General features: G+C 42.2%; 1 protein-coding gene across 6 annotated transcripts in view; it reads left to right on the top strand.

The window, feature by feature from the left end:
- Positions 1–25,129, top strand: part of LOC135935675 (homeobox protein abdominal-B-like) — a 67,277-nt gene that overhangs the window by 39,157 nt on the left and 2,991 nt on the right. For 2 of the 6 annotated variants that reach the window (XM_065478173.1, XM_065478174.1), the window contains exons 3-5: positions 14,414–14,503; positions 17,028–17,074; positions 19,169–19,969. In XM_065478173.1, coding sequence (XP_065334245.1) covers positions 19,213–19,969 — 757 coding nt within the window. In that variant the 5' untranslated portion in view covers positions 14,414–14,503; positions 17,028–17,074; positions 19,169–19,212. Of the gene's footprint in view, positions 1–14,413; positions 14,504–16,146; positions 16,166–17,027; positions 17,075–17,096; positions 19,985–25,129 lie in introns of those variants that run through there. The other 4 variants (XM_065478176.1, XM_065478170.1, XM_065478171.1 and 1 more) reach the window with 4 other exon arrangements.

The raw sequence follows: 25,129 nt of genomic DNA on the forward strand, positions 1-25,129 counted from the left end.
TGTTGTGTACTAGAGGCAGTAGTGTGGCGAGGGATTGAATAATAGCAAATTTTGCTTCTATTTTAGTCATGAGTTTTATCGGGTTATTCGGTAATATCACTGCAAATGCCTAATTTCTCCTTAATGCGATTTGCTTTATTTTAAAAATGTATTTGTACACGAATATGGTGACTTGTTATGGAGAAATAAACCGAATTGAATTGCTGATAGACACTTTACTGCCATCAAACGAAAACATGGGGATAGAGGCTTCAGTATATTTTCATTACTTTATGTGCGCTTCCTGTCTGTCCACTCGCACATCAGATTCACTCTTGTAGCTGCTGGCTTTAATTAAATTGTCCCCCGGTTGATAAATTTTTCGGGAAAATTCAGCAGGGAGTCATAAATTAAACGCCATTTGTATGGAGGCAGAGAAAAATAATAGCGCACCTTTGGAGCGTGTAATTACTGCGTGCGCATGCAGGAAAATGAGCTGCGGCTTTTTGCACGCGGGGGAAATTCCGGACGGAAAAGTGGCCGGGCACGGCGGGCGAGAAGCACAAAAATGCTCTCCTTCCGCACCCTCGTGCGCCGCTTCGGGAAATGATTTCGCACAGCGTGTGTTGTGTGTCGTTGATTCCGAAAGTCTATTTCAAGTTGGTGTAATAACGCACTCGGTAATGGAGCGGGCGCGTTATATTTTTGATGGAGTTAAAGGGGAAAAGCAGTTTATGAAGCGGCGGCGGTGGTGAACAAAAACACAGAGCAGAGAGCCAAAAAGAGCAGGAATGCCGCAATGTACAGCACCAAACAACAGCCGCGCGCGCGTACCAAACCAAATGAAAAAGCATTTTTCCCTCTGCCTGGCGAGGCATCAAAACTATTTTGATGAACAAAGTTTGTGAGCGCACCAGAGAGGGATTTCTCTGTGTGTCTCTCTCTTCTGGCAAACGTCTTAAAACTTTTTATTTCGAATTTGCATGTAAATTAAGCTCACGAGAAATAGCTTCGTGTGGAGCAGCTGCCATTCAAAACTTCTGAAAGGTTAAACGTGACCGTTCTTCAGGAAAAATTTGCATAAATTCGGGTAATTGGCCGTCCAAAGACCTTGAAATGTTCTGCGTGCATAATTGAAATGGACACGTTTTGTTAATAAAATCTGGTTCCGTCGAAATTTATTTTGCTCTCAAATCGACGAGCGGCTCCATTTATATGTAAATCGTGGCTGCCAGCCCGAGATAATATGTTCGTATTTTTATCCTTTTAAGCCGCGCGCAATCCACCTGAGAGAGAAACCGGCGGCGTATCGCGCGCATTTTCCTCGATGGCCGGCATAAAACTAGCTCGCCCGTTTCTCCCTCTCTTCGTGATATTACACTTTTAGGTGAATAATCTGGTGATTTGCATCGGAGAGGGAAAACAACTTTTCCCAGCAGCGCAGCTCTTTTCATCTCCCCACGCTTTGGAACGAGTTTCCGTTGAGTTACGCAAACAGCTAAAGCTCCACACACTTTGATGGAATTAAAATGTCCGCCATAGCTCTCTGGTGCATGTGTCTGCAGGAAATTGATTCGATAAAGAACGCATGCATGCCTGCACTCCTGCTCCGGGCATTAAGACGCAATACGGTTTCATGCATTCATCACGTTTACAACGCAAATTCGTTTTACCTTATCCACGCACGGTTTTCTCGGCTATAAAATTTGACCAGTTGTGCATCAAAACAAAAATTTCTGCTTATTCCAACTATCTTCTGCTTTGAAATAAAATAAACGTTTAATTTATTGCTTGAGATAAAAAAGAGTTGGTCAAACCCGTTTCATTAAAACTAGGCCACCGCTCTCTAAAATTGACAATGAAATAGATTGGGTCGTGCGGGTTGCATACTTATTACGTATGTTATGCGATGCGCACTGCCGCACCTGCCATCCCCTCGCCGGTCGGATATTAAGAGTCGGTTTGATGGCTGACGTGAGGCCATCGCCGGCGAACAAATCTTTTCATTTGGCAGCTTAACGCCCCGTACAGCAGTCCGTCTCTGAGCGAGTGTGAGTGAGAGAGAGAGAGAGAGAGAGAGTCGCCCACCCTCTTTATATTTAGAAGGGCGACGCCTTCGCAGCAGCCAAGTGCAAATATTATCGATTTATTCGCCGTTCTCTCTCACACTCGCAACTCGCACCCGACGACGACCAACCTTTCTTGTAAATGAATCTGCACTGCCTGCTCTTTTGGGTGTGGGCCAAACCGCCCTTTTCAACCAGCACACGCACACAACACGCAAGGGTCGCCCGCACGTTGCTCGATCGACTCTCATTCTCTGCATGCGTGCATGACCTTTTCATTATTTTCAGAGAGGTAGTGTAAAATGCATAAAATGCTACGAATCTAATAAAACATCTGAATTTCTATGATCGGTTAAACCATTAATTCTTATAATACAGGGATTAATCAATGAAAATATAAAAAGGGTGCATAAATCGATCCCCAATCTTGGTCATGCAATTACGGCCAATTACAAAACAAACAGATTTCATGAATGAACTAGGTTTAAAGGTTTCGTCCAGCTCGTTAAACTGCTCAAATTTGACGCTTAAAAAGTTTACGCACTCAGCCTGCTGTGTAATTGGCAACCGCTTTGAACTAATGAAGTCTGAAGCGTCTCCCGAGTCTCCATTTTAGTGTGCCACCTGTTTCGTTGGTTTTCGCGAGTCAAAAGTTCAAAATATTTTAGAGGAAATAAAACCTTGGCTGCTGGTTCACTGTTCGTTCACTGTTTGTCTTAGACGCAGAAAGAGCTGGAAAATCAAAACACACTCCAGCCCAAGAAAAAGCAGTTGTGTGTGGTGTGTTTGTTGGTTATTGCTGCATGCTTTTTGGTGCTCCAAAGGATGACGACGTTATGTGCTGTCTCGTAAAATTAACTTTTTACGAGTTTTTTATAGACGCCTGGTCCCATCGCAACTCGCACACTCCACCACCACACCTCCGCCACTCGTACAGATTGTCATGTCTGGAGTGCAAATAAGGAATAATCACGTGCACCTCTCCTTAAAATCTAATCTCTATTCATGATTTTTCGCCCCCTTGCTCCGATATTTCGCAGTCGAGCCAATCTCATTCCGAATTTATGGAGCGAGTCTGTTTTTTCGCGCGCGGTGTGTAATGATTGCGCGCCTCAAAATGGAGAAGAAAATCGCGCGAGCGCTTTTATTTCGCCTCTCGGGGCAGTTTAAAATGCAAACTTTATTTTTCCAATTTCCTTTTTATGGGTATTGGGTTGAGCGAAAAATTGCTTCTTCCTTGCCAGGCCCCTTTTTGGAAGTTACACACCACCTGGCGTTGCATGCGTGTCACGCCGGTTGCATAAAATTTCAAACAACGTGATTTTAAATTTATCACAGCGCCCCACCTCTAAATTTTAAAGCTTTGCTATTTTATTCCTAAGTTTGAATATATACTCAACTCAAAACTTATATTATTGCGAATAGGAAAATGAATCGCTATCTATATTTTACGTCGTATTAACTCTTTAATGGTGAAGAAAAGAGCAGGAGATATTTCTGTATGTATGGTGAAATAAAAAATCAAACAGACAAAGATAGTACATTTTGATCTGGAAACAACAACAAAATGTTCATCGAACATTACTTAAAATTCTTTAAACCAAATTTTGCATTTCAAGCCCTGAAGACTATTGCAACATTTTTTTTATATTTAAAATGCTTCCTATAAAAGCCTTTGAGTTGAGATTAAAAAATCCATGGATAAGAAATACTTACAGGCTTAAATATTACAGCCAGAAGCGATCGAGCAATCTCTGCTGGAGCAGTTCTTCGAAATTGAACAGCCTTTGATCAACTGGAAGGTTTTCTCTCGACTGACTGTGTCATGACAAGTGGTGGTCCAGCACAACTGAGATTTCTCCGCCAACCAACAATACCATTTTTTTATTATTACGTTTCCGAATTTGGGTCATCCCGTCGATTAAGGTCATGCGGGTTGGAAGCAGAAGGGTAGCAGCGGCGGGTACCTGACAAAAAACATAACGCGCAGGAAACCACATTGCGCCGTAAACAAACTTTCTCCTCGTAAATCTCGGCGGGCTGCGCGAGCAGACAAAAAACACACGACGCGCACTCCTCTGTTTCTTTTCAACGACGAGCAGCGCAGAGGATTGTCAAATCACGACAGTAATACTCCTGTGATTTATGCTTCCAATCACAATTCAGCAGCAATCACTGCTGTAAATTGCGCCACACGCGTCGTGCGTATTTCGCCAGCAAAACGCAGAGGGAAAATTGATTTTTTTCCTCGGTGCGTGCATGCGTGCGGCTGAGGGGATTTCTTGGATATTTTGAATAAAAATGCAATTCGAATGCCACGCTGCGTGCGCGAAATGATGGATGGACAGGATATAAATAAATGGCCACGCCAGTGTACGTGGCCGGAATTATTCAATGCACTCGCGGCTGAAAATCAGAGTGAGTCTTTGGCAGTCATTTTGACGCCGTGGGAGCACGCACTTTATTTGTTATTCCACCCCCCAGCGTCATCACTGCAGAGTAGCCAGAGTGCGCAACAGGAACTTTCCTCTCGCCCTCACACCCCCGTCGGCCTCATTGTTTTCGTTACGCGAGGGTGCTTTATGCCCCGAAAAAAGACGACTGTTTCGGATACATCAACGCTCGCGTGGAAACCGCGTTTGTTCGAGGACTCCTAACATAAAAATTCCCGACCTTCCAAGTGGATGTTTGGAAAGAAAAATAAATTTCGGACGAAAGATTGCGTGGCGGAGATAAGCTCAAAAAATAGTTTTCATAAAATCAAGAGCGATGCCGAGATATTTAATTCGACGTGGAAAGAGCCGAAAAACGATGCTTTAGCCATTTTTCATGTCAGATCAAATCTGAAATGACGAGGCTAACGTTGACTGACACTTTATGTCCACTCAGCTTAGATTTCAAAACAAGAGCGGCCGCGGCTATTGCCTGGCTCTCCACGTTCGGAACACCAACCACTCTCTTACTTTTATAAAAAAAATATATATATATGCGATACAAGCGTCTCGATCCGCTCGCTCGGCTGGAGATTCGAGCACCCAGAGCGGTATTATTTATTTTTCGCTGCGCCTGCCACTTCTACAGCTCGCTGCTGCTGGATGTTTTGATGACGCACTATAAAAAGCAAATCGCGCAGACTGCAAAATAGAATCGGCCCATTGACTGACTGCAAGCAAGCGGATATTACTGCGGCTGCCGGTGCCCGTTATTGTGCTGTGTGGTTGTAGGAGTAATAAAGTATAATAGAGGAAGTAGAGGATAATTATTTATTTAAATTAGATAATGAATATTGTTCTATTAGAAAATGATACTACTTATTAATTTTAAAAATAAAAACTAGCAAACATGTTTATTTTTGTGTGCTCAGCTATAAGCAAAAAATCATTAAAAATAAATTAAGTAAAAACCAAATTAGACAAATAAAACATTTTTATAAATATAGCTGAAAGTATAATTTAAAATAAGAAAATCGATATGAATGGATTAATCAAGCTTACTTTTTATGTATTAACTATTTTAATATAATTCTATCTCGTTAGCAAAGTCTCTTTTAAAAAGAAAATAACGCGTATATGTAAGCAAATTCCTCGTCACGGCGCGAGCAGTGTGCGTGTTAGATTGCTTGATTAGCATGTACTTGAAGACTCGTGGCGCATGCACCGAGATTGCACTTGCGTTCATGCGGAGTGCACTTGTATATGTACAGGCAATGACGTCATGCAAGGAGATATATACACGCGCGTACTGCAATTCTAAATGCAGCGCGCAGCCTTGGCTCTGGCAAAGAAAACTGGTCTGTAGGCTGCATGCAGATGACTGTTACACTGCTGCGCCGCACTAAGCGCATGCGGATATTTTATTATTATCTTCAACACACATCGGAGTGATTGTCGTCAAGAAGTAGGGATTTAGCTCGTGGATCGCGGCTGATCGCCTGCGAAATACACGTGCCAGGGTCACGAGAACGCCGGTCGGAAATAAAAAATGTACGATCTTCACAAATTGGAGCAAATTTTAGGCAATTTTATTTGTGACCGGTTATATTTGTAAATTGAATTTAAATTAAGTATAGGGAATTTGACAAAGTCGATTATTTGGAGTAACCAGGATAAATAAATCGAAACATTTTTTATTTATATTTTTCCTGAATCGCGCCCAAATTTAACAGGACCCCTCGAATTTATTTATATTATGTTTTTAGAATAAAATATGGCATAAATGTGCCCCAAAATACTAAAACTAAGCAGTTAACCCTAATGAATGTCAAGGTCAAGTGTAGTATATATGTATTAAGTGTGTGTTGTTTCGGTTTGCACGCAGGGGACCACAGAGGCCTAAAGCAAACGAGTGCAGCACTTGCCAACGATTTTGCACGTATGCCCTTGGTGGTTGAAATTTTCGCACGTGGTCCATTTGACCGACTTGAGGACTGTCTTGTGTCTGACAATGAGTAACAGTGCCAATATCGAGAGCTGCTTTATAGAAGAAAATGAGGAGAGGAGCTGGGCAAGAATACCACCCAACACCCCACCTGTCGCCCCCTGACTGCACTCCTCCCACCCTCGCAGTGCATGCGGCCACTGCCGCGCTTTTGCAATGTTCCCACTCCGTGTGCAATTAAATATTGCATCCTAGACTCGCGGACGCAAAAAGCACCTCTTGTCGTCGCATGAAACAGTGATCCTGGTAGTGTGAAACTAGACGTGCTGCACCTCGCCTAGGTTGCACTATGCACTTTTTGCAACTGCACTCGATTTTTGCAAACGATGACGTGCCGGGTGTGACCTCACACTATCCTGACGTCACATAGGCGGCGCGAATATTCGAAATTTGGTGCACGCCGCCGAGCCTCTCGCGGCCGCGATCGATAAACGAGTCTGACAAGTGCGCCGCTGCCCCAACTCACCGGCGTGCAAACACACTCCTCGCTGTGTGAGCCTTGAATGATTTGCCTAAACGTCGCCAAATTTTGATTAATTATTCTTCCTATTATAGATTTCGGGGAGCCAAAAATCAGACAAGTATTTCGCATTCATAAAATCCTTTAAAAAATGTTTGCTGATGACACAATATTAAATTAAATAAATTTTTAAAACATTTATTAGGCTCAATGATTTTGAATGATTTTGGTGGTTCCCATGGTGGACCCGCGAAATTTCACATTCTTCATAGCACGTGTTGCATTCCCAGTATTTTCTCTACCAAGCTGTGATGCGACTATAGAAGGTGCGGGGTGCCGGGTTTGACTCCCCACCGCACCCCCAGCAGCACCGACTCGCGGATCAGTTGCCATGGCAACCCTTTCCTCCAGCACACTGCTAAAGGTGTGCAAATGTACTGCGATGTAATGGCACTTCGACTATAAATAGGCGTTTTGCATTGACTCTGATGATTGAAAAAATAATAATTGCTGATTAAGAAAATTTTGTTTGGCATTAAACTCCGAGACTTGTTATCTAGGTTTAATTAAAAATAAATATTGTTGCCCATAAAAATTTATATATGTATAATTGAAATCAAACAAGTGTGATTTTTTATAAAATTGAAAAAATACAATATATAAAAATACTAACGTATAATATTATGTATGCATTTTTTTAAATATTTCTTTTGTTTTTTTCCACCAATTTTTGTTTCTATATCAGTTAGTGTTGAATTTTTATAGGTAGATTTAAATATAGATAAAAAATTTAATTTTCCAATATGTACTTAGCATATCTATCCCTTTTTACAATTATTTCTATTAATTTCCAAATATTGTTTTCTATGGCTTCTCCCATGGGTCAAAATTTGAGCGAATAAATTGCAAAGAAAATAATGTCACACTCTTTCATACTTTAAACCGTTCGCTGTTTCTTCCACGCAGGCTTTATCATCGTCCCACTCCGGCTTTGTCCTCCTGGACAGGGCTTTCGTAAGTTGTTTGCCAGGAGGGCTGCCTTTTCTCACATGCTTATATATATATATTTAATGACTTGCTTTAACATGAATGTATTTGACAATTTGTGAGAATAAACAACAATAATAATAATCAGCACCTTTAAAATAACATTCTCATACCACAACATCAGCTGCAGAAAACTCTGAATCAAATTTATAATATGTGCAAATACTGACAGAAATATTAATCAATATATTTTTCTAAATTGTCTTCAATTATTGTCAATTTAATGGGGGATCAGCCTTTATAGAGACTTAATATTCTTAATCATATTAACTGATCCGATCATCCTCCAGTGGCATTTATTTGCCTATGAAAGTGGCTCTTTTAAATATCCAAGTTGCTGATTTCCGCTGGATCCTTTAGTCATTTGAGTTTAAAGGTTCATGTAAGTTTCAGCTGCACACATTTGTCATTCCCCAGCAGTATTATACAACGAGTGGTGACAAACGCTCACAAATCACATTCTGGCTTAATTGGACGGCAGCTCATTAAAGCGGCGACGTGCATCTCCCTGCAAGTGGCACGAGCGTTGCATAATAAGCGAGCTTCGCCCAATTAAGGGCAAGAAAAGCTCCCTGCTCTCGATTTATGAGAAAGGATCGCTGTTCACGCAGCAGCAATAATAAAAATAATTCCCTCGGCTAACCGGGTGAAGCAGCAGGAGAAAAAATGGCCTCACTTTGTTGGTACTTCGGCCACGTAGTCAGCGCAATAATCAACTTTGAAATTGCGTTTGGCCAACTTTTTGCGCACAATTATGGGGGTAACTCCGCCGTCTCCTAATGCGGCTGCAGTCGCTGCGTGGACTCCATCCAATTTTCTCTCATTTCTTTGGCTTTAGTGCTGCATGCACTTACTTTCGTTTTATTGTTGTTGGCCGGCACTCTCGTCCGCTGCTTAATATTGGGGTGACACATGACCAGCAAGATAAAAAAGAAAACCGTTGGCCACTGATTGAGGCTGCAGCAGATGAAGAATCCCCGCATTATTATGCAGCCGCAGCCAATAATCAACTTAAGTCTCTCCTTGGGTCTCTCGAGACCACAGTTGTAAAAAAAACAGGCGCATATTGACCATGTGTTACAAAGATGAATTAACATATTTTCTGTGCAAAGAAGAAATAGACGTGGAATATTGTTTAGTAAAATTTAAACAATATTTTTCTCCATAAGAAAAATTAATGTCATAATTAAGTTAATTAAAAATCGGAGATCGTGTTTGTTCTCAGTTGATTATTGAACACCTCCCACAAAATAATCCCCGCCAAAACTCATGCAACTGTTGGCAGTCGAAGTCAATTAGTTAACTGCTATTTTTTTTCTAAAATGGCTGACTCTTTGGAGTAATAATGTTTACGAGAGAGCATCGTGAAAATATGGAGTGCGTGCACTTTAATATTTATGAGGCAGTTGGTTTGCGTGCGAGCAAGTAAATAAATAAACGCGCAGCGCGAAGCCACGGCGTGTCTGAGTTGAATTTTCCACACCTCGGCTCAAGTCACAGGCTCTGAAAGCTATAGCTTGTCAGCGTCATGCATGTGCATACGCGACAAATCTCCATACAGATCACGATATATATACAGATTCCCCAAGGGGCGATGTCTCGCTTCGCACCTAAGCACTCGAGACGCAATCGTAAATTCTGAGGAAGCACTCTTTGGCACACAACCTATTTGGCCTTTTCAGCCGCAAGACAAAACTCTGTGAGAACTGCTCAAAGGGGGTCTGCTCGGCTAATACCGCTTTAATAAATAAATAGAGTAACCATTCACGCTTTTAGGGGAAGTGTGAATCAGCTATGGGTGCTGAGAGCAGGAGGTCTGTGCCAAAATTTTAAAGCCTAGTCATTTGTTGTGAAGGAATGAAGTGGAGCACAACCCGTTTGAAAGCTATTTCGGTGAGTCTGAATGTTTCCAGTACTACAAATTGTAATATCGTTAAAAGACCCTTTGCAAATGGACTCTGAATGTTAGAATTGGCTTGCAATTATTTGTACTGAAAAAAACTATAAAAGTTCCAGAATGCATCTAGCAAATTGCATTACACTTCTGCACGGCAGGTTGCATATTTTTGAACAAAGGGGATAATTTCCGAGAAAAGCCATTTCCGAAAAATGTGCAAGTGCGCGGTTACCTTTTTTGAGCTTTTGTGCTGACGCTGACTCGCCTGTTCCTTCTTTTGTTGAAACAAGAAGTAATTGTGCAAAGTTGTTTGTTCAGCGTCGGCACACACCAAGCTGTAATTTTTATTGCTCCATTCTCATCAGCTCGGGCGAGAGACCCAAATGACAGCTTGGAGAGAGGACCTTCTTCCCGGCGTCTCCATACCTTATTTGCACTGCGTCTTAATTGAGACCGCAAGCAATTGGTCCCTGGGCCGCAATTTCACTGATTGCCTTTATTTTATCGCCTGCCAGCTGCAACAGCAGCAGTTAGTATACGCGCAGAGGCTGAATTTAGCAAAATGCCGCGCGAAGATAATCCAGCTGGCGTCTGAATGGACGCGTTTTGCAAAAAGCGCAGCAATGGCTGAGAGTCTGTGCTTTTCAATAAGTGCGCGATGCCCGTGAGTAGATAAAAATGCGCATGATGAGTATGAGCCTCTGAAATGGCTATAAAAGTTTTATTGCGTCTGTGAATGACATTCATAGTAGAACGTGGCGCGCGGTCTAAATAAACAGCATTAAAAGTAACACATTTAAAGTACAATTAAACATAATGCTGCTTGGCGTGCGAGCACGCACGGGGGTGGAGTAGCTTTTGAACGCGCGAGACGAAAAATGCCTGGCATGACTTAATGTGCCGCGCCGGATTCCTAAATACAAAAATTCGGATTTCAGACAACGCCATAAAACTGCTTCAGCGGATTTAAAACGGTGTACCCAAAAATTCTTCAAAACGTCATTTAAATTAAAGCCTTACAGAAAATTTGTGAAAAGTCCTTTTTACCTATACTTGAAATCCTATCTTTAAATAATTAAGGAAAAAGCTAAATATTTCTCAGGTTGCCGTTTAAATTTTTAAACGGTGAGCACGTGTCTCATCCTTATTGGAAATCATAATCTATTTCACCAGAAGGGAAATTTAGCTCCGAATTGGCACATCATATAGGATAGAAGGATCGAAATCAAGCAAAAAACCATTAACAAACCGTTTAATTTTTCGATAAATTTGGCAAAATTTAACTGTCCTTGGTCCTGATTTGCACATTGTAGAATTGCTAAATTTCACAAACAATAAACTCATAATGAAAAACTTGCTCTATATATAGTTTAACAAAGCAAAATGTTCTTAATTGTTGGCATGTAAATCTCAACTTTAAACCACAACGCTGTTTATTCTGTATGGCAACGATTCAAAAATGATTGTTTTCTCTTTTTAGCCGCTAATTGTAAGATTTTCTTACTTTTAACTATACTTAATTATTAACACCTGGGAAGAGATTAGCTCAATTTGCAATACAAACCAGTGTTTGATCACGTTATTCACGGCGGTTGCTACCTCATTTGTACTGATTTCAACTATGGCCGTAAAAATAAAAATAAATTATTCTATCGACTAGATATTTTCTTTTCCAAATTTACATTTTAAAATTGCATCCGGTCTTGTCTTCATTATATAAATTCCCTCACGAATTTTGATTTAACATGACTATTATATTTATTAGATTTTAGGAAAAGGGTTGACGAATTGGCAGCTTGCGAGACAATTTTTTGCGATGCACAATTGTCTCGACCAAATAGGGGCTGTCGTTACACCCGTATAGACTGCTGGCTCATAGTTTATTAAGCACATCATAAAATTGCTTCCAAAATGTTTGTGCGTGCGTATGTGTAAGCGCGCACGAGCGGTGCGCGGACTACCTGCAGGGCATATTTACAACCCTTTAGAAGTATTAACGATCAGAAGCCATTTAATAACCTCTTAATGGTCCCCTTTTATACTGAACAACGCCGAGCTGTAATTGACACTCGGCTTCGCTTACATATAAATTCATACTGTAAGTGCACAATCGTGTCGCGGGAAAACGTCCCAGTCCGCGTGGACCAAAGTTGCGGTAATCGTCTTGCAGCAGTTAAAAACTGGACTTTCCTTCATATTTCCAAGAAAAATGCTTCGAGCGAACGGTTTTGCATAATTTTTCTTTCTGGCCGGACTTTTATGCTTCTTAAATTTTATCTGGAAACTAAAACGAAATTTTATGTTCAACGAGGATAAAATTTAAAGTCTGCGTGTCTCGGGGCGAGCCTTGTTTCATAAATTATGGTCCACCCGAATTAAGATAATTGAGCGTTTTCCACCAAAAAAGAGTGTGTGCGCGCGAGCCGAGGCTATCGATTGTGGCAACTTCAAGGGATTTCCGCGCCGACGGCAGCGCTTCGGACGACCATGATTTGGCTCGCTCCGCCCTCGGGGCCGTCCCTTATTGGAGGACGACGCGTAAATAGGGATCAGCCAAATGCACCTCGACTCACACCGCACACACTCTACGTAGTCACTCACAGATTTTCCTGGCGGCACGATTAACGAAATGCACTTCCTGTCAATCTTCCTTGAGCAATAATTCCCATTAGATCTCGGCTTTTACAGCCCAGCATCCTTTCGCTCTTGCGTCAGGTATCTTTCGCCTGCTCTCATTGACAGACACCGTTACAAACAACGCAGGGTACACCTTCCAGCACGGTGTGCTGGGATGACTTACGGCCCCTCCGAAGGCTTCTCTAGCCGAGGCAATGCCCTTGGGAATCTGAAAGGAGCTTTTTGCTCCCGCCGTTCAATAAAAATATTTCCTATTGCTGAGATGCTGACGGAGGCAAAGACAAAAAAATGGGAAGCAGTCAGAAAAAGACCAAAACTTTAACATGGTGAAAGACAAGATATATTTAAGGAAAATAATTATTTAAATACAAATCATGACGTATACATATAATAACCAGCCGGTAGCCTCGAAATGACACTTGAAGTTAAGCGTAAATTGAAGTTTTATATAGCAAATTAAATGCTCATAATTGCTCACTAATAACTTGCTGAGAAATATTTTTACCGCTGCCAATGGTACAATGTTTTTTAATTTAATTGATCTTAAAATATTTGTTAAGATGGGCAGACACTGTCCAACAATGTTTGCCATGTGTACCAAGAGAGCAGTGCGCTGTAAATCACAGCATAATTATTGTTATAATACAAATTACTTACAAGCAATAAAAGATTATTTTATCTGGCCATAAAGTGAGCGGCACTCTCAGAGGCGGCGGCGGCAGAGGTGTGCGGTGCCTCACTTTTCCCAACTTATTGCCGGTTGCCAAGATATTTTTACAACCGGCTCATCCTGAAGGATGAGTTGCTGGTCCTCACGCGATGCAAAATCTCTCAGCGTCGTACGGTGCTTGCCGAATAATTGCACCAAAGCCTATTTCTTTCTCTTTTTCTGCTGCGCCACGCAAACATATTAGCTCTTCATTGCTGTGCACCATGGGAAATCAGCTGGGTAATTCTCAGCTTCCTTTTCCGTCCTCCTGCGTGCGACCCAAATTATCTGATGTTTTGGTTGTGAGTGTATTCTACAAACGAAAAGTATAAGCTTCTCTCCGTTCTGCGACTGAGAGCATTGTTTTGGCTATAATTATTCTTTTGTGCAAATTCAGTTATTTTATTACAACAAAATAAGTTTCAAATTTTCTGTATAGAAATTACTGATAATTAAACATATTTATTAATTGACCAGTTATACACAGGATTAGTAATAATTATTGTCAGATATTTTTTCTTTACTTTTAGAAAAACTATATTTTTGAAAAAAGGTATCATTTGAAATTTAATCCTACAATGATTATGAGCTCATGTAGCAAAATGCTGGAAACTCCAAAGAACAGTACTGTGTTCAAAATTCGCCAAAAAATGATATATAGGAGTTTAATTGATTTATTTATTTATTAAACACCAATGGCGTACAATAAATAAATCAATCAATATGAGTTTAAGGATTCCGCAGCTATTGTAATCTCCGCAATAGTTAATATATGAATAGATTTTATGTCAGTAATTCACGTAATGAAACTCGATATATTATTTTATGTTTTCGCTAGATCAAAAATCATACGTTCACGCTAAATGACGATGCTACGTATAAATACAAGAATTTCCACCCTGAAATTTCTTGGAGTATACTATGTATCTTGTATTATTTACACTTTCAATTTTATTTCGATAGCAAATAAAACCAATTTAATCTATAGTGTATTATTGATTTGATTGTTGCATTTGTTCTGTATTATTTCATTGTTGCCGTGTAAGAATTGCAAATCGTCATTGTTGTTTTCTAATTGTTAACGCGAATATTCAAATTGTATCATTCTTCATCTGGCAATTCAGTGTAACGGACGTTTAATAATTCGCGGACCCAATACCTTTATTTGCTTAATGTTTCAGGTGAAGATTCTCAGACGGACGACGAAAGTCAAATTACTGCAGTAGGGGTCTGAAATTAAACACCACGATTCCGTTCAAATTGTCTAGCAGGTGAGATCAAATTTGTCGATCGTGTTAATAATATATGACTCTGTTGCTAATCTGAACTAATCTAACTAATCTGAAGGTTTTTCCTCTTAATTGCCTTCATATTTGATTTCTAAAAAGTTATCCATATTCAAAAACCATTTTAGTATGAACTTTGACACTGGATTATCGCCACTAAAAATTGTCAACCATATATATAGGCGTGTATTAACGACAGTTTAGCATATGATTTCCTGCAATTTTATAAAACATTTATATAGCTCGATTGCAAACATAAACCGGCTCAAATCTCTGCTTTTGAGCTTTGCAGTCGTCGACCTTTCAATAATTTGTTGGGCCAATATACATGCGGAGCTGCCGCCGCAAAGAAGCGAAGAGAGATGATCACATCTCTCTGCTGGAAATTTGCTTCTTTAGCGGGCTGTCGATTCTTTTGTATACAATTAGAGAGCCGACGAGGCTGATGTTGTCACGTCAGAGCAGTGCACACACACAAACACACCGCCCGAGATCAAAGGGTTCCTTTTATAAATGTGGCTCGCAGTGTTTTCGATACACACACAGTTTACATTTGGAGCCTCTTTCTCTCTCTGCATGGGCCTCATTATGCTTCGCGCCCTGCGTGCTCTGCCGCCGCCGTCGCTGCTGCCCGTGTGTGTGTGTATATATATATCTAGAGCGATTGCACGCACCGCGCCTCTCAAAATAAACACCAACGAGCTCACAGAAAATGCATATCAAATAAGAGAGAGAGAGAGAGAGAGAGAGCCGTTCATCTAAATCATTTGGCAGTTTAAATTATCACTCGCTTCTTCCAGCAGGCGTGGCGTGTCCCTCTGAGGACAGCCACTTAACCCTTTGCTGCTCAGCTCGTGCGACCATCAATCAAGCAGTTGAGCTAATTGCCATTTTGTTAGCGCATAATTTCTGCAGGTCTGGCACAGCTCATTGCAAATCTGTATATTCAAGAGTCAACTAAAACTTTTATTTCAATTTTTTATAATCCAATATGCGCATTATATAGCATCATTGAACAGATCACCTTATTATTTCAAAAAATATCAGTATACGTGGACCATGGACCCTCATTTTATTTTTTAAAAAATTCAAATAGTAAGAATTTGTGAATTATGAAAGATTCAGACCTTGCTAATAATATTTAATGTTGTTTCAACCCCCTAAAATTAAAATTTAGCAGTTTTTTAAATAAGCATACATATAGAGGCCTTTTGTAATGTTTCGTGCATAAATTAATTTCAGTTCTTGTGATGAATAGCAAGAGTCATACAAAAATTAAATACTATTAAAGATTATTTTCGTTAGGTTTGTTTTTAGTTATTTGCTAAATAGTTTTAATACCAATACCTAAGCATAATAAATTTTAATTGTGAAAATTAATTAAATAATTGCTTATAGTTAAATGTCAAATTTTATTTTATACTATTTAGCTCAAAAATAAAAATTTCTCAGCATATATTATTTAATTATTTTAGTTTACAGATTTGGCTTGTTCTTATACACATTACGTTATATTATGCAAAGATCAAAAAGCGAAAACGTGCACCATACTACGTTTTTCCCACAGGAGATCCATCAGGCGAACAAAACAGAAGGCACGTCGGAAGCCTTTGAAGTTTTCCATCAGTTAGCACATTGAATTATAAAGTGAGCATCCCAGTCATGTGTGTGTGTGTGTGCTCGGCAAACAGACCAAATTCACACCTCTGTGAAAATAAATGTATGTGTAGGACAGTAGCGTTTGGCTCAAATATACTCTCTCGTGCGGTGCTTGTGTGTGTTTGAAGCCTTTGTAAGACGTGCTTTTGCTTTGCTGCTGCTGGTGAACACATTTCTCGAATTAGACGCAAGTGTGGGCACAAAATCTTCACGCCAGATGCGTCTCAGTCCCAAAAAATTGCCACATTACTATCAAAACAGGAGCTCTGTACTCCTTAACAAATTTTTTATATAATAGGAAGACTCGATGTATTCTTGCTCCTAACAGATTTTCAAGTTAACTTTGTTTATTTGTATTAATATATTTCATTCTATTTTTATTTGATCACACCTTTAAAAATTATAGATTTTAATGCATAGCAAGAAAAAGTCTGACAAAAATTAAATACGAATGATGATTTTGATTTTTTTTGTAGGGATCTGTTTCTGTTTGGTATTTGCCAGTTTTTAATGGTAATATTAAATCAAAAATAGATTTGAACTGTAAAAATTATTATTAAATTGTTTACTTAAATATACGAATTTATTTAAATACTTATTAACTCAAAATTAAATAACAATTTCCCCGCTTACATTATTTTATTTGTTACTCACGTTTATTTTATTCCTATATTAGAAGAGGAATTTTATTATTCCTCTCAATAATTTTTAATTTATTCCTTCATATTTGTCACATCATTTGTTTCCCTTATCTCAACTCCATATATCTGCGCCTAAACGGCGCTGTTCAACTGCTCTATTCGTTTCCACAAAACTTGCCCTTCATGCTTTAATCCAAGTCTTTTTTCAGGCCAAGCTGTGTGTTCCCGACAGCAGCTACCCTGGCCAGTATCCAAGGTAACATTCTCATTACAAAATTTATTCCAAATTCCAGGCTCCTTCTGACAAAATCACACTTTTCGTTAACAACGGCAGTCACAGTTCCCCAAACCGAAGCACCGATAATTTCCACGCGATTAGCATGACAAGAGTCCGGAATGCGTCCCTCGGCAATTACTTAAAATAATGACAGTCCAAACATTGACTTTTCGATTACTCGGAAGACGCTAATCAGGCAGAAACGTTTGCTCCGGGCGCATAGAAAGTTTGGTGTCCATACAATCGACGTTCGAGTCTTTGTGCCGGGTATCCCTTTATCATTCGTGCCTTGCGGGGTAGAAAGCGGCTTCCAATGCAACCCTTATTTTTTCTTGGAAGCCTCTGCGACGGATTTACCGCGTGTTCGAATTAATTCTGCGGCCGTAAAGTACGGAGAAAGGTCGGAATTAAATGGAATCGCTCAGCAGTGTTATAAAATATTCAAACGGCGCCTCGCAAAGTACGATCTGTAAAAGTTGAGCCTTTTTGCACTAGGTTCGCTGGCGTCGGTCTCGGCTCCTCCCCGCTGTCGCCAGAGCGCCTTCTCACTTTTTCATCTCGCGAGTGTGTCTCTTTTCACGCGCTTAGTCTGCTGCATCTCTACGTATGCCGGCTCAGACACAGCTATGAAAATTTTTACAATTAAAATATACAACTGGAACAAATAGAAGACCTAGTGGAAAATTTGCCGTAGAAACAAATCTGAATTCTAAAATTTCAATATTGTTCTGGTGCCGTGGCAAATGCAGAGATCGAATGCAGAGGCACAACATAATAGAGCCGAAGGGTGACTGGGCCTAGAGAACTGAAAAGGGAGTCACTTTTATGACTTTCAACGCCCCCAGGTAAAAGCAGCCCTGTGCGCGACAAAAGACTCGGCAAACAATGCCTTTTGTTGAGCAACAGGGTTAACACCCTCTGCCTCATCGGCCGCGCGCGGGAGCCGAAATTTTTTAAAAATTTTGATCGGAAAATTAAATATTAAAATCAATTGAGGAGTGCATCGGCAAGACGAGAAAAACAAAGGCTAGCATGCACCAATTTTTCGATATCTTCCCCTCTGGTTAAATTTCCCCCACTCGCGGAGAGCTGGGTGAAATTACGTCACGTGATCCATTGAGCCAATGTAGTAGCGCGCAATCTCGTAAGCATGCTTGGCGGCCAGTGGGGCCTCGCTCGCCCGCTACGCCGCCAGCCCAGCACTCGCACTGTCAATCAAAGCCGCTCCAACCCTGCTCGGGTGCGCATCGCAAAAAACGTCGCTCCCCGTCGGGACAACGTGACCGCGACTCCGGCCGACCGGCCTTTCGCTGCCAGCGCGGCCCGACCCCGGAAAAAGGACGCGGGCCCTTTCCTCTCGCTTTTCGGCCCTTTTCGGAGCCGCGGGGCCGATCGGGGCCTGTTGACTGCCGCTGTTTTTTTGTGCTCGCAAGATGTGATATTGCTGAGGGGGACCTGACAGCAGGTATGCAGAACACCTGAACTTATCTGGTGACCTTTTTTTCTCTATCTCTCGTCGTGCCCCGTCCCGCTGTCAACCATTCAACTCACTGCCGCTACCCCCGCCGACCGTAATTGTGGCGACCGGCGTGGTTTGGCCCTTGTCCGCCGTGGTGTACCCACCGCCGCCCCCGCCGTCTGGCGCCTCGGCCGCGACGCCGCCGGCCTCGCCGAACCTGCTGCTGCTGCAACCGTCGTCGTCGTCGACGTCCATCGGCTACTTCCACCCGCCGTCGCCGCTGTCCACCTCGCCGGCATCCACCACCTGCACCACCACGGATGTGTACGAACACCCGTGGGCCGCCGCCGCCTCCGCTGCCCCCGTCGTGACCACCGCCGCCACAACGGTGATTTCAACCACGCCTCCGCACCACCCCCCTTCGGGTGGCGGCGGCGACCACCTGGTCAACCACCTCTACCACCAACCGCACCACCACCATCAACAACAACAACAACACCCGCCCCCGCCGCCTCCGCACAATGACCACCTACACCTGCACCACCCGCACCACCACCCGTCGGCGGACATGTCCGACCCTGCGGCCTGCGCCCCCATGGACACCACCCCCGCAGCAGCCGCAGCCAGCACGTTCAACAACTCAGCACCCTGGTGGGGGATGATGAATGGTGCAGGTAACTCCATATATCCGGAGGAACCTGCCAACAACCCGACCGCACCGTCGAGCACCACCGTCGCCACCACCAGCGCCGCGTCCAGCAGCACGCCGAGCAGCAGCTCACCGGCCACGCCAACCACCAGCAGCACCTCGAGTTCTGTGAACGCCGCGGCCGCCGCCAGCACAGGCCCTCTGCACATTCCCGCCAAGAGGCTAGGCGCCTATTCCGACTGCAGCCCCCCGTCGGACTCGTCGGCCGCCTCCGGAGGCCCGGGCGTCATCCGGCACTCGCACCACGGCACCCAGCCTTGGGCGTACAACCACAACGACAGCAGCGCAGCCACAGCGGCCGCAGCCTTCGAGCCGCCCCAGTACGCGAACCGCGACTCGATGACCCCCACCTACTACAACCTGGCCCCCGAGGGCCGCGCGTCGGCCGACAGGAGCAAGGCGGCCGTCTCGGCCGCCCTCTCCTCCTTTTGGCCGCCTAACGAGTACAAGTACAGTCCGGGACACGCGGCCGGCATGGCCGGCGCCGACCAGAGCGCCTTCGCCGCCCAGACCTGGCACTACTCGCCCTACGCCACCAGGGTGCCGCACCACCACGTCGACCAGGGCACGTACCTGCAGGCCGCGGCGGCCGCCGCAGCTGCCGAGGACCGTGGCAGGGCCGCCATGGACTCCTTCCCCCACGACACCTACGGCCTCAGGAACTACGCGGGCAGCGACCCCGCCACGCCCTACCCACCACCTCCAGGTAAGCAGGACGAAGGTGAATATCACCTCTTTCTTGGTTTGCCATATTTCTTGCATCATTTCTTTTCAAACCAAATATTTATCTTATTTCAATGTTATGTGCATGTCAATGTATAAATTGAAAAGCATTATTTTTTTTAATTATATCTAGTTGCTGCTAATTTAGTTTCCTGCATGGAGGATTGCAAATAAATAATTTTTTATTTCCTCGCTAAATTGTAAAAACTAAACAACTGTTTGTTTAAAATAGCGAAGAATTTAAGGGAAATGTAAATTAGTCTTAATTGCTCAATTTTCCATCATAAACAATTTTGAACAAGACAGTTTTTACACAAAGCAGGCACCAAGTGTAATTTAATTAGCAATCTGCAAAACTTTGAACCCGCAAATTGAGCTTAAGTGGCTGAATTCGCATAAGTCAAAATTACTGCACAAATATTTGCGATTATTCGGAGTAATTGTGCTGTCGTTGCGCCGCTCCAAATAGGGCCAAACAGTGATAAATCCTCGCCATTGAGGCCCTCAATGTGAGTGCAGCACACACAGTCAGGGGAGCAATAAAGCTACGTGCTCAAATACTACTGTCATGCGGCCCCCGTATAATAATGCTCGGCGCCAAGCCCAGCAAAACACGAGAGCAGGCCCATTTATTCAACAGCCGTCAGCAGTTCTCATATCTTGGGGGGTAATACAAGGAAAAAGTGGCCCAAACAGCCCTGCGCCGCGACTTAAAACATTTAGATATTTGCACGGACTCTTCCTGTTTTCGCCAACGCACGTGTTTGAGTTATTTGCTGTTCGTTTGGCACATGATGTATTTTATGATTCTGAAGAAATACAACATAGTTAAAATCGATAGTTGAAGCCTCTTAAAATTGTATATATTTTAGTCAACTGAGAAGAATATTTAAAAAAAAAGTTTTTCCACGGCACGAAATTTTTACACCTTTAGTGGGAATTCTTGCCTATAAAATGAGATCTCGTCTAATTGGTAAAACCAATAAAGAAACCATGCCTAACACTATTAAAAGAAAGAAGACGGGAGAAAATCTGCCGATAATCATTGCATACTTAGCTGATTGCGCAGAATAATAAAAATCCTGCTCGCATCCCAATTAGCACAGCTGGCGATAATTTTTCCGCGCTCGTCGGCGTGTACAGGCTTGTTGTGTGTATTGAGAGCACTTTGCAGCTTCCTCTATACTCGCGGCAGCCGTCATATGAATGTAATGAAACCGCAGACGCATTTCAATAAATTAGTGTCCCTCAACCGGTTGCCGCCGTTAATAAGTTTATATAAAAACATTTTTGCCTTCGACTCGCTGCCTCTCTCGTCATCGCCAGTATGCCAACGTTCCCGACTCCTTTTCCCTTGAACGGGTGATAAATTCAAAAATTATCTCCAATGTCGATCTGCTGCTTTTTAACGGAACTTATCGTCAAACATCATCCGTGTACATCGGAGAGATGGGTTAAATGGCAAACCAGGAAATGCATTTAAAATCCCTGAGATATGATTTTTTTCAATTTTTATTTAAATTTAGGTCAAGGAAAATTGGTTTTAGAGATGTGTATTTAGCCATTTCAAGATGATCGGTAAAATAAATTTACATCTATGTGCATGTTTTGAAACGTGTTTTAACGCGAATTCAAGTCAAATAAAATGTATAGAACGGCCATTTCAAACAACATTTTATTATGCTATTTAACTAGTTGGCCTCTAAAATTAGCAATCACCCGGCGACCACTTTGAAACTTATTCTTGCCTGCGGAGGGCTGTCAGAAACTTGCAGATACGCATATTCAAGCAGTTGATAATCGTGTTGGCAAAAAGTGCCAAATTGCCCACCTGTAAAAGCGCGACGACAACAAAAAAAGCACGCGTTTCGAGGGGCGTTTGTTTTGCGAGCGCGTTGGCGGAGCAAGGATGGTATAGGAAAATAGCATGTGATGAGGCATAACAACTTTTAATGTCTAAATTTTATTACCCTAAACTGGTGGTGGCAATACACACTGTATTGACCTAGGTTTTAAACCCGGCAGCAAAGCAGGCGGCCGACGCTTAATTTTATATTAATAGTGCAATAAAATTCACACCTCTTAAACTGCTCTCGCTCTCTGTGTGTGTAAAATAATAATAAAAAGGCTAAACCAAGCAGCGCATGATTTTTATCATCGTTTTATGACCGCCCAATAATAAGTCATTCATCATGCCGCGTGGAAAAGTGCCAGCAAATCAAACATAAACAAACGCGCACACGCATCCCCTGCTTGTGTTTTATTTTCCGAGGCAGCACTCTCTTCTCGATTGAATTCGGCGGAAAGGGGCCTAAATTTAGAAGCGTTTTAGTCCGAGAGCCAATAGATGGCCACAGTTTTAACTTTCGCCTCTTTGCATCTGCTCGCCCGCTCGTTCCGACGAGCCGCATATAAACAGGGTCTTTTTCCTTCGAGGGGACTTTTTCTCTCTTTTTGTCTAAAACTCCTCCCAGGCTAGCAACGCTCTTTTGTCACACTCACACACTCCTGCTCTCTCCCAAAAGCCACAATGCAACGACCCCAGGTTGTTTCTCGCCTGCTGGTCGTCCGCTCAAAAAGCTGCTGGATTCGAAGGAGCTTGTTTTGATTTCCGTGGATGCGACGGAAAGAAGAAAATCACTTTCACTCGGCTGCTCGAGATGAGCACGCGGCGGTGGCGGCGACGGCGGCAGGATTTTTGTTTTGTAGCCAAAAGTGACGCAATATCCTCGTGTGCTCGAGAAGTAGGCGTTTAGGGCGAATAAATTACGCCGGCGAGGAAATTCCTTGAGCTGCTAGTGTGATCGCATCACTCACATCACTCATCAGCCTGATCAATACGAAATCGGCTCCGCTCTTTTTCCAAGCTGAGTGCATGCTCATTTGGCGCCGCGTTTTCGGAAGAAATATGCATTCAAAGCAGGCTGATTTTCATATCATAAATACAAATTTGAAAAAAAGCTCGCAGAGTCGATGAGCTGGAAAATTAATGGGGCGTGCGCAAGGAATGCCTTAACGGAATGCTTTCAAGCAGGGATTTTTTTCGCGAAATAAAATTAAGTGGAATTGGAGTTGAAATATTCTAATGCTCGCAATTTACAGCAGTGCTTCAAGGCTGTGTGAGCGCGTTCAAAAATTCGGGACACTTGTGTTCATTAGACTGTTTATTCGTTGGGTCGAAATTTAGCATTGAGCCGTCAAAGGGAGCTCTTAAAGTCGTTTGACAAAAGTTGCTTAACTTTTATTAAATGCAAAGGGGAGGGGCGGCACGCTGAATACTAATTTTACAAGACAGAATCATGTGATGAGCTAACCCGAACAAACGCAAATCAAGGCGAGCGAATTTTAAGACAAAGTATCTGCCGACAAATCTCGTGACATTTCTACAACTTGTTTTCTTTATCTATACCGAGCAATTGTACTGTAAATAACTGTGAGAATTTTCTTCAGCGATTATTTCATTTAATTGTTTAATTACTTTGGCGGGCATGCTAAATAAAGCAGAGTTTTTATCGCATTATTTAGTGGTGTGGCTTTTATATGCGCTAAACGTCGTGTAAGTATACCCAAATTGCTGCTAAATTGTTTAGAAATGTGACCGCGTCAGCTGTCGCCGGGCTCAATTTTGCGCCGAACTGGAAATTTTTGTTTTTGCTTCTGCGAGCGCGATGGCTATCAAGTGCCCGCGAATTCACATGTTTTGCATTGTTGGCGGTCGCGCTGGATGCGAAAAAGCACAAATATTTTCATGCACTCACGCATATTTGTAACAGTGCTCAGGGCCTGCTGCGTTTCGCGAAGGCGATGACGGGAGAGGATAAATGACTTCATTTCCTTCTGCCAATTTGTGTCAAGAAAATGTGAAGCAGTTATAAATTTTGCCTACGGAAAAATAGCACCACTTAAATTATTTGTTTAACCTGAGTAAGGTAAATTCTAAATTAAGTTTCTATCACTTAAGAAATTTGCAATTTTTACATAGAGTTTTCTTAAGGAATGAAGGTTTTTAAATTAACCAGCGATCTTAAGGGCCAGCTTGTAGAATTTTGTTATTTAAGTCATTAATTTTGTGTAAATTGGAGTTAAAATGAAAACTCTATTTTTTTATAAATGCGAAACAAATTATTAATTACAAAAATAATTTAAACGACTGATACACATTTTTTACTCGGGTTTGAAACTATGACTATACACAACAATAAAAATTCCATGCTACCTTTCCTCAATAGATAAATTTGAATCACCCTTGCTCAATCCCGACGAAAAAAGACTTTCCTTATTGTCATCCTAGATTTCCTATAGTGACTATATCCCTCTCACAGTTTCTCTTCTACGCTCCTCCAAGGCAGCCGAGTATAGTGCTGGAATACGCTCACATAATATACAGCGAAGCGCATAAATGTATTCGTTTCCTCCGCTGCTCCGCACACCCATAATGTCATATTTTGTATTGCCCTGTGCGACGACAGCGGGCAGGCGATTTTACCTGCATGCGAGTTGGCACTTTGCCTGTTGTTTTATCATAGCCGCTTTTTGTGCTGGCCGTCGAACGCAAAATTGGCAGGTGTAAAAGGGTCCGTCGAGCGCACTCACTGTCAACTCATCACTATTTATTATTGCTATTTCTTAAGCGCGCTAAATTTCCAGGAAAATTATAAAGGACATCTCAAGGAATGCGTTCCCTTGTTATTGTAAAATACAAACACACACTCACGCACTCACGATCTGAGGTGTGATGATCATGTGGGCTTCAAAGCGTAAGGCAGAATGCAAATTCGAACATATGGCTGCTTTTGCCACTTCAACCATGCAGTTTGTTGTCACAGATTTATAACAAGCCGACGACTTTTATTGCAAAATTTCTGTCCCGTCCGTGATGTTCCCACTTTCGTCACACTGAAAGTGTTGAATTTTAATATAATTTACTGCGTTTCATCCATATATGAGTGGCAGGAAAATACATAATCAAGTTTTGTTCAGCTGCTGAGAAATATAAAAGTAGAGCGGGAGAGAAAAAGCCAATATTGCAGCAGAGGGGGAGGCAACAAAAAAGGGCTTCTGTTGTGTTCGCTGTGCGTGCTCTGGCGTCTATCTGATAACATATAGAGGCAGTGTGAATTTTAATACAAAAAAGTTGTTGGCC

Source organism: Cloeon dipterum, chromosome 2, assembly GCF_949628265.1.
Source record: "Cloeon dipterum chromosome 2, ieCloDipt1.1, whole genome shotgun sequence".
Taxonomy (NCBI): Eukaryota; Metazoa; Arthropoda; class Insecta; order Ephemeroptera; family Baetidae; genus Cloeon; species Cloeon dipterum.